The following is a 10520-nucleotide window of genomic DNA, read 5'->3' as shown; positions in this document are numbered from 1 at the left end:
CGAAGCTGTAATCTTTGTAGCAATTTTCTCATGTTGTTTTGGCTACAATTTTCCCGCCTGACGGGCACTGTAGTTTTACAGAATCCAGTCTCGATCTGGAGAGTTCAGAGTACACCGGTCGTTGTCGTTTCTAATTTTCTGCGCAAGAAAACCTCAAGCGTTTTATATGCTTTTCTTCTACTGCTGGTGTCCGAGACTCGTGACTGCCATCAAAGAACCTGCTTTATCTCTCCCAACATTGTTTTTGGTGCCGAGACCAGGATGGCAAACCTTTCCAAGTTAAAGGCAACGAGACGTGGACACCGCGCTCAGATGACAGGTCTTCTGAATAAGTCAGTAAACCAGATTGCCGCCTACGAATCCGAAGAAGACAAACAGGTACGTTTCGACGATTTACTGAATACTCTGCTTGACATCGATGCCAAGATCGTGGAGAATACCGACGAAGCTGGTCTCGACGCTGTGATGGAAGAGTCTGACACTTACATCTAACAAGATTACGACAAAAAGAACCATGTTTGGGATACCTGCCTTTTACGGGCCGGTTTCAATCTGATTAAAATCAGATGTAGAGTACTTACGCGGTATTATTTTGCTGTCGCGTAGTGAGAGGCGACAGCAATACAAGATAATACCGCGTAAGTATAGATGTCGCCGTACTCTACATCTGATTTTAATCAGATTGACCCTGCAACCACAGCTATGGGAATCTCCGTAGACTAACGTCCACGTTCTGCCGGATACCACGCTTACTGCAACTTTGTTCTTCGATATTCCGAAAAGTTTCCACCTAAATTACAATTGCCAACACTCATCGACAGCTTGGTTATTAGGGGCCTAACACGACCAGAAATCCGCTCAAAAATCACCAAACTATCGCCATTTTCGAAGCTTTTTCCGATATGACTACTCGGAGACCGTTCTTTTTCCTGCGTACAAGCGGTGGACGAGGCTTAGTGCAGCATGTCATTAAAGTCACGTGACCAGGTGATCAAGCAGACTTCTATCGCATGTAACGATTTGCCCGACATCATCGGTGATGTCAGTTTGTGTTTCGAAGTTGGGAGGTCACCGCTCACGTGACTTTAGTGATGTGCTGCAAAAGTCTTGACCCATTTTCTGTATCTGCAGCGGGTCGTTCGCGTTGCATGTGAATAAAATGCAATGTTGATGAACGTATAATGCGGATGTTATCGTAGGATACTGTGTGCGTCTATTGTCAACGTAATCCATACTTATAAAAATGCTCGGTCTCGGGCGCTGAATTTCCGATGTTCGAAATCTAATACGTCCGTTTTCTGCATTTGGGGTTTAAAGTGACGAAAATACCCAAGCAAGACAACAAAGACACACAAACTCCCGCCGCAGTCTGATATACACTCGATTTTGGTACAATTCGCTCCGTATAGCACGAGCCGAAAATCTCGTGTACTGCGGCTGGAGTTATTGCTTAATTTTGCTACTGCATCAAATCGAGGCTGAATGTAAATGTTTTTTTCAGTATTTCTCGAAAGCGAGGTTCAATTTAAATTTTCGACCCTTATACAAGTGTTGGCCGTATGTATGTATGTATGTATTCTACATGTATGAATGATTATTATACACCTACTGCCGTAACCTATGGAAGTTTGACCGTCAAATAACTTTCCGTATTTTGTATAGTACTCGGAGTCCCGAATACGGGAGACGCGCGACGCGCCTGTTTGACCTAGCGATTATCGGATGTAAACAAACTATTTTACAGTGAGTTATAGACACAATAACAACTTCCACCAAAATGTATTCGTAGTATAAGGTTTAAACACGCTAAACACAAAAATGAGTCTAAATGCAATTGATTTTTATTTAAAAAAACTAATTAAATTGAAAACATTCAGCCAAGTTTGCTTGTACTGCACTGAAAATTAATTGCCTTGTGCCAACGCAAAGGACTTGTACTACGGAGCAGTAATCGCGCGCGCTCCACTCATATCGCGCGTGCCGCATCCCTCAAAATATACCATAGAATTAGTTTGTACGGACGATTAATGGAGGGAGGTGTATAATAATAGGGTTATACACAAAATACGGCCCAGTATGGACTCATGCTCAGTGAGTGACGTATTGGACTCGCCTTCGGCTCGTCCAATATGTCACTCACTGAGCCCTCGTCCATACAGGGCTGTATTTTGTGAATAACCCTATAACACACTATATGCGTGCGCGTATGATATTATATATATATATATATATATATATATATATATATATATATATATATATATATGTGTGTGTGTGTGTGTGTATATGTATTATATATATATATATATATATATATATATATATATATATTAAAAATTTCTCTCTATATACATTCCTGTCTGTTTTATCGCTGAAGTAAGCGTAATTGTGTAAATTATTTTTTTGTTTACATTTTGCGCCTCGTATGCATCTACACAAACTTCCTTGGTCAATCGAGGTGGTAGCTTCAGAGAAACTGGGACAACATGTACAACAACCGAACAAACACCGCATCAAGCAGCTCAATATAGATTGCTGCCATCGAAATGCCAGTATTAAACACCTTATCTATATTTCGATGCCACTTTCATCACCGTACGTCTATTATAAACGCCCAGATGAAATTCCGACGACAGCGAGCACACCGTCGACTGTTTGACCGACACCACTACCCCCCCCCCCCACCAGCGACTATCCGTACTGGGGTCGGGTCCGTAGTGTGTTTTTCCATTGACACTATCCGCAACTAAAGACGGAAAACCTTTGTTTCAGTTTGTGATTTGGATAAAATCACCGATCATATTGAAATTTAGATGTTTTCGATTTTTTGGTTCAAGACATGGACATATTTGTCTTACACATCCAAGACGAAATCAACACGTTCAAAAAAGTAAGTTCTGGTAACGCCAGCGCGCCTTTTAAATAGAAAAAGATTTCACGACATTGCTACATTGTCTGTGTGTTTTATCTGTAAAAACGTCGGTGACTGCGTTTATTTGTCGCATGACACAAGATAGAGTCCACGCTGACTCCGTTTTTGCTGTATCATTTTCAGAGACGATTTTGCCAGTAGTTTTCTCGCCGGACATTCCCTATTTTCAATCTTTAAGAATATTTTGAACGTCATTTTTACGTGCAGCAGTGCACGTGAGCGCTTGTGTGCCATGGTGAAGACTGAAATTTGATCGTTTTCGAGAAGTTACGTTTGGCCCGGGAGTTTGCCGTATCTTACTCTTGAATTCTTGTAAAAAATTTAAAGTGCCATTTGTATCGATTATTTAGAAGAAATTCAAGCTGAAATGTGACAAATTAAAAGTATTCCATTTTCAAAGTTTTCTTCGTTGCAACGTATGTGTGATTGATCGCGAGCATGCAGAATTTGACCTCTCCGACGTTCCTCTGAGACATCTTGATAAACAAGTAAATAATGATTTATCCAATCAAAATAGAGAGCGTGGCGGCGTTACCCAATGAAAAGTGAAAGCTGATTGGATGCCTCATTACAGTGGTGTCAATATTATATAACTCCGCAGTGTTAAGCTGAAGCTCATGAAGTCGCGTTTAGAATTTGACAGACTAATCGTCGATTCACTCGCTGAATGATGCAAATAAAAGACAGAACATAATGTAATAATAACAGAACTCCATGACCTGTGAGTGAAAGCGCGCCGTACTAGCGGTATTTGCACTCGTGCTGTGGTGTATTCTGTTGTCCTTTCACTCACGGACTCAGTGCCGCCGAATACACCGCAGCACTCATGCAAATACCGCTACTACGGCGCGCTTGCACTCACAGGTCATGGGGTTCTGTCGTGTTATACCATACTCTCAAACTGTCATTCTGGCGTGAAATGTAAAAAAGGAATTTTTTCACCAGCTGAGGGCTAGTGCCTGCTCCAACCGTGTTACATTGCGAATATAGCTCGGTTATTTTCACGTCTCGACCAATCAGATCGCAGTAATTGCGCCATCAATACTCTGGTATGATTTAATTGCTTATTTACAATAATAATATTCGAGGTTGCTTGTCAAAATTCAAGGAAAATACCAAGGAAATCTAAATAAATACTAAACGTAATTATGACTACATGTAGAAAACGCTTGTGCCTTTCAGAACCTCTGTGCTACACATACGCGATGCCCGGGTATCACTTGACAAAGACGCTACGCGCACTGATGGAACGCAATAACGTTTAAGGTAGCGTGCGCCTCGAAAGTGAAACTTTTGCTCAAACTTTCCTGAACGAAACTTTCAACCATTCTCTTACCAAATCAACGATAAAAATCGGACGTCACCGTGCAGAGTTTGGAACAACCGAAACAAATTACCCAACATTTTGCGATATTTGAAATTCAAATGGCCGCCATTCCTGTGTAAATCTATGGGGGAGTTGGGGATTAAAATTAAGATTTTCTAAAAACTAAGCCGGTGAAAGTTTTCCTTTCTCCAAGAGCTTTAAAATGAACCCCCAAAAGTGGTAAGTCAGAAAAGAATTGTGGAAATTTCAAGTTGAGAGTCCGACTTTATGTCCCTGAGGCGCGTTCTACCTCAAGTAAACCTCTCAGACTGAGTACGGAGTGATGGGGAGGCAGGGCTAATATAGGGGACAAGGAAGAGACTGTGTGTTCGTTTGATATGAGTGTCAATTTATTGCAATTATGACATAGCTTGGTCAGTCATTCGACACCATACACGTGGTTTAACGTTCATTTACCGTCAGAATAAATTACCATGCAAACTGATGAGTTAAGCTTTCAGATCAAATGTAACATTACTGTTCACGTCGTTTGCGTGACCCAAATTAGATCCCTTTCGATTGTTTACAGAAGATAAAATGGAGATTCATGTTGATATTTCTCTTTCCTACCCGAGGATTTAAGAAACTGAGCGCATTTCATGTTTTTGCAACAATTATCCTCAGAAGATTGGTGGTGTTTCATGCATAATTTTATGCAAAGTAACAGAACGAGTACAAGTGTATTTGAGTACAAATGTATCATGTGTTAGAACGGTCTTTCTCAACACCCACAAAATAAGCTAAACAGCAAACACCCCTTTTTCGAATTCTCAACCGAGAAATATAAACGTCACACAAGGGTCATTTGACGCAAACAACGGGACATATTGTTTAAAGTATACGTCTGATTGCCCGTACTTTGTATGGAAGAGGGGATAGGGTAAGTCCTTCGATTGGTGTGGTGATCTTATCCACTATGCAGTCCCCGTCCAACTCGAAACGAAAATTCTGAAGCATGTTACTGAGAAAGAGAAACAGTTCCATCTTTCCAAGTTGTTCTCCAAGGCAGACCCGAGGACCTAGATGGAAAAAAGAGGGAAGGGTTATCGACTCGACCAATTGTTCCCTAACCAGAGAAGTTTATCCACGAGAATTCAATACGCAGAATGCTTAGGAGGAATGTCAGCAGAATGTAATATTTGTCAATGAATATGATTGTATAAAAGTTGTGTTGACTTTTGGTGAAAGCGTTAAAGTTGTGTTCACCTTTGAAAGCGTTACACTAAAAAGATCAGATAAATCGATCCTTTTGGAACATATATAGCCACTATCTCTTTCAAGTGACCTTGACCTACTACATTCATTGAATGAAGCAACGTGAGCATACAGTACCAATAGACAAACGGTGCACAGTACAGTAAATTTCCCATAATTCATTGCGATTTGTACACTCGGAGATTCCCAAGAGAAGTCTACCAGGTCTCCCATGTGTAGACAAATTCATAGACTAGTTGTAAAAATTCTGAAAACGTACTTTTGAGGGCACCATTCTTCTCAATTTTCATTTTAAATGATTTGGAAAATTATGCAAGATTGAGAGAGGAGATAGCATTTTTGTAAAATTTTCCACTGATTGTGTCTTCAGCCATACAGAATAATGTGATAGAAAGTAGGGAGACCAGTTGCACCTGTTTTTTGAAACAAAAGGATATTGATTTTTTCCAATGGAAATGACAAAAGAAATTTGCATTCTAAGTTTTCTCAGAGAATGACCCCTTCAGTTCGTCATAACTTGCTGCCTAAAAAATATGGCATTTGTAGTACCTACAGAACATGACTTCCATGGTTGTTTAATGGTTATTTTGAAACTTTTGCTGAAATTTCTAAACGTACTTTTTCTGGATATTATTTAACAATTATTCTGATGCTGGACATTAGTGCTTACATGCAGAACTGAAAAAGTTTTTAGAAAAGTAACCTTCATGGATACAAATCAAAGAGAATTGTGGGTAATTTATTGTACTGTGGCGGTGTTTGTTCTGTGTTCAAAGATATCACACATGCATTGTCAGGGAATGCTGAGATCACAGTCCTTTTCACCACAGGAGAGTGTTGCCTATTCAAATTAACAGTCCTGTTATAACTCCCTTTACATGGAGTTAATGTGATGAGAAAGGCTAGGCTATATACTATATTGAGGGAGGGGGGAACAAAATTCCTACTGTACCTATTTTGAGAACATCCCCTCCGCTCATCCAGAGGTATTGCGCAAGTAGTCAAACTAAGCAACACGAAACTTGATAATGTGGTTAAATGGCTCTCTAAGTCTATAAACAATCCAAAATCACTTCCCAGAGAAGTGAACGTGTTACGAAATTTCCGTGTTTCTGAAATTCCGCCCTTTCAAATTGTGAAAGATTTTTTCTAATATTACAAAAGTTACCCCAAAATTAACAAAATTTTGGATGTAGCCTTGAATAGCATTTACTCAACTGGTAGCACATCATTGAAGGTTTGCATCAGGCTATTGGACGATGGACTATGACGACTTGTACAGTATTTGTCAGGAGAGTGGTGATAGCCTTAGTTAAAGAGAAACTAAAAAACCTATGTAAATCTGTGATGGGATTACAGCCTGTTGGATTTAGTTAAAATAACTTTCAACGCAATTTCGAAATTTTCTGCAAAAAAACTTTTATAATATCATAAACACGATTGGAACTAATTTGGGATAATTGGATAGTGAAGTAATGTCGGTTTAATCTGCAAATGTAAGCTCATCTGCTTTTTTTAAGTTATACACTTAGTTTTTATCAGCGATTTGTAATATTGTTATATTCAGCTGTAGGGCAGAGAAATTTGAACAATATGAAGATCAAATTATCCCAAATAGTTTCAATCGCGTCCATAAAAGACAGCATACATGGAAGAGGTTTAGGGTATGATACATAGACACTTCATATTAATTATTTATGTACTTGAATATTAATATAGCATTGCTATTGAATGTGCTTTGCCCATTCCATATTAATTTTTAACACGATTAGAACTAACTTGGGATAATTGGACCTTCATATTTTTCAAATTTCTCAAAACTGTTAGGTGCCCTATAGCTGAATGATGCAATATTACAAATTACTCACAAAAACAAGTGTGCGACTTAAAAAGAAAAGCAGATGAGCTTACATTTCCAGATTGAACCGACATTACTTCACTATCCAATTATCAAGAATTAGTTCCAATCGTGTTTTGTATATAAATTTATCGTGCCTTATACTGTACTGGATATTATGAATAGACGGTGATTTGTATATTTATGTAACTAGCTTGTGCAAACTTCTAGAATCATTATAAATATGCTAAGGTAGTTATGTGTGTAACTATAAAACCTTACCGATGCCGAACGGGATGAATTCTTCGGGTTTAACGACTTTTTCCAAAGTTTCGTCCAAAAATCGTTCCGGTATGAACTTCTCCGGTTCCTTCCAGACATTTGAGTCATGATGGACGGACCATAAGTTCGGCAGAATTTCGGTGTTCTTCGGAATTGTATAGCCAAACAGCTCCGCCTCTGCAGACGAACAGTGGGGTACGCTGAACGGGAATACTGAGCTCATCCGCTGTATCTCGCAAATCACGGCTTGCACGTAAGGTAAGTTAGCCTGGTCGGCCATCTCTGTCTGTCGGTGCGAGCCAACAACCCGATCGATCTCTTCCTGCGCTTTCTGTTGGACGTCCGTCTGCAGGCACAGGTATAACAGACCCCATTTCAGTGTTGTGGATGTGGTCTCGGTACCTGCCGTAAAGAGGTCAGACAATGTGACAACCATATAATCATCGTCTGCAAACGAACTCTCTTTGCCCGTAGCCTTCCGCTTCCTCATCTCAAGAAGATATGCGTCGACAAAATCTCTCGGGTTGTCCGGGTCCAAAGATTCCAAATGCTCTTGCACGATTGTCCTCTCGAAATCGAAAACTCGGTCCCGTTTCTGCTCTATTTCCTTGAATGTGCCCCTCATGACGTACTTCAGGGCGGGAATAAAGTGAATCGCAGCTGCGTTGCCCACGCTCTGCATCAACTCGTGCAACATCTGCAACAGACTTAAAAATTTTTCGTCGGAGTAATCAAACCGTTTACCGAAAACGACACAGCAGATGATGTTCGAAACGGCATTCAAGAGTAGATCAGTCGGATCGAAAAGAGCGCCCTCTAACAGAGCAATGCCACTAACGAGGTGTCGGCACTCTTCCAGGATGCGATACTCAAGCCTTGACGAACTTCCCAGCTCCAGGGTTCGAAATGACTTCAAAAAGAATCGACGCTGTTCTCGCCAGTTCCTCCCATTAGCCTCAGCTATGCCTGGATGCAAAAATAAAAAATAAACGACGGCGCTCTTTGATTACAAGTACAAGAGTTGGTACTCCCTGAGTTATTGAACTGTACGTGTGGAAGACAAATAGGTCGGAACAAAAATGTGATTATGTTATATGGAATGACTCTACAATTTTGCTTAATACTAACTCTGGAATAAGTACTGCAGTTTGACATGAATCTCCTTCTTTGGTGCTTCTACTAAATAAAACCATTAAGATGAGAATGAAAATCGAAATAAATCTTTCTGTTTGTCGCATCTCTTTGTAAAGACTACATAAATCCGCTAATGAGTGATCTCATTGAAGGGCCGTGCTCGAAAGCTTCGTATTCCCATCCACACCCCACACACACACAAACACACACACACACGCCGTCTTTTATGGTTTCTGATGTCTTGATCGACCGACAGACAAAATGAAGGGTCAAGGGTCGACGAAACCTGACCAAAGAACGACCTGTAAACAATGGTCAAACCAGCGTTCAGCAAGAAAATCATTGACCCTCTCTGCGTCTGGTGCACTTCTACGGGTATTAAAGTGGCAAAGGAGGCTATGGAACTCCAGATATTAAAATGTATTGCACATTTTGCTTCGGTACATTTGCTTATGTAGTCCACCTTGCTAGTCAACAAATAGGTAAATTATTTACTTTCGGCTGCATATGCGCCCTCCTAAGGTAGGTCTGTAAAGTAAGTTTGTTTGAAAGTTCTTTGGAGCGAGGCTTTGAATTGCCTACTTTTGTTGCGTTGAAGCAGTAACCCATAGGCATTATTCATCATCATCATCATCATCATCATCGTCACCATCATCATCATCATCATCATCATCATCGTCATCATTATTATCATCATCATCATCATCAACGTTATCGATATCATCATGATGTTATCAGTTTAAAACATGTATAATGATCAAAATATAACTCTTTAAAGTTTTTCGTTCGGAACTGTTCTTGATCAGGATTACAAAACGAAGAAAAGCGCCCAACCGAGAAAGGTAAACGACATTTCTCAGAATGGCCGTCTGTCACACGCATGCGTGGGATATGCTAATCAGCAGCAACTCAGCTTTAGAAATCTCGAGAGGGTCGATAGCCCCTGGCAAACATTAACATTTCGACTCTTTGTCTGATGCAAAACGCACATGTATTCATAAAAGAAATACATGATGACTTTGCATGGTACCGGGTTGCACGAAATCGTTCTCCATGGTTCAATACCTTTTTGCAATTTAAATTCCTTTGACTGATCATGTCACGACAGGAAAAGTGGTACATGTGGAAGGTCGCTTATACTATCTCCTGTCTTTTGACAAATTGAGTTCTGACTTACAGGGGAGTTGTTAACCAGTCGGCCCCGTGTTATTAGTGCCAGGTATATGTGGCTTGGCTCCTTACATATTTAAAAAAGATGACCCGGGAGAGTTACAACCTACCTTTTCCTCCTGTCAGAAGGTCAACCACGATTAAACTAGGTCGGTCACTGAAAAAGTCGCCCCTGTTGGCCAGTGCCTCTCTGACTGCGCGATAGCCGTTCAGCACCACGATCAGTTTGGAACCGAAGTAGACACTGAAAACGTCCCCGTATCTCTCGGCCATCTGCACCATGGCCCGATGCGCTCCACCTTTGTGGCTGACGATGAAGGGGAGACTGCCGACAACGGGCAGCCCCAGTGGTCCCGGCGGCAGCCTTGCCCTCGTCCGGCGATCTAGGTACACCTTGACTAGGACAAAGACGACTGTAGCGAGCAAAACGGTAGTACAGTCGACATTTTGACAGAAATAGTGGGTAAGCATGGCGTCTCGCAGCGAGGAAGTCAGCGCAACACGGTCAATTTATTAATGTCAGGCTGCTAGTAGGCAAATGTTTCGCATACTCGTTCAAAGGTGTGAATGTCATCTGCTGGTCA

The 10520-nt window shown here is 40.8% G+C and overlaps 1 protein-coding gene across 1 annotated transcript; it reads right to left on the bottom strand.

Moving 5' to 3' along the window:
* Window positions 1–4628: 4628 nt before the first annotated feature.
* Window positions 4629–10477, bottom strand: LOC139115818 (cytochrome P450 2U1-like). The gene is made up of 3 exons (XM_070678192.1): window positions 10047–10477; window positions 7633–8598; window positions 4629–5317 (listed from the first exon to the last, which is right to left on the bottom strand). The coding sequence occupies exons 1-3, from the start codon at window positions 10405–10407 to the stop codon at window positions 5130–5132; spliced, it is 1515 nt and encodes a 504-aa protein (XP_070534293.1). The 5' UTR covers window positions 10408–10477; the 3' UTR covers window positions 4629–5129.
* Window positions 10478–10520: the final 43 nt, after the last annotated feature.

This window comes from Ptychodera flava, chromosome 17, assembly GCF_041260155.1.
Source record: "Ptychodera flava strain L36383 chromosome 17, AS_Pfla_20210202, whole genome shotgun sequence".
In the NCBI taxonomy this organism is placed as follows: Eukaryota; Metazoa; Hemichordata; class Enteropneusta; family Ptychoderidae; genus Ptychodera; species Ptychodera flava.
The sequence above is the reverse complement of the archived record's forward strand: the minus strand, read 5'-3'. Positions and strand labels throughout refer to the sequence as shown.

Bases quoted from the DNA above. Each gene is read 5' to 3' on its own strand.
- LOC139115818 (XM_070678192.1), bottom strand. From the start codon at position 10,407: ATGCTTACCCACTATTTCTGTCAAAATGTCGACTGTACTACCGTTTTG. The intron at 8,599-10,046 runs GTAGGTTGTAAC...TTTTGCATCCAG, and splicing joins CCTTCTGACAGGAGGAAAAG to GCATAGCTGAGGCTAATGGG. The intron at 5,318-7,632 runs GTAAGGTTTTAT...TTTTCCATCTAG, and splicing joins ATTCATCCCGTTCGGCATCG to GTCCTCGGGTCTGCCTTGGA.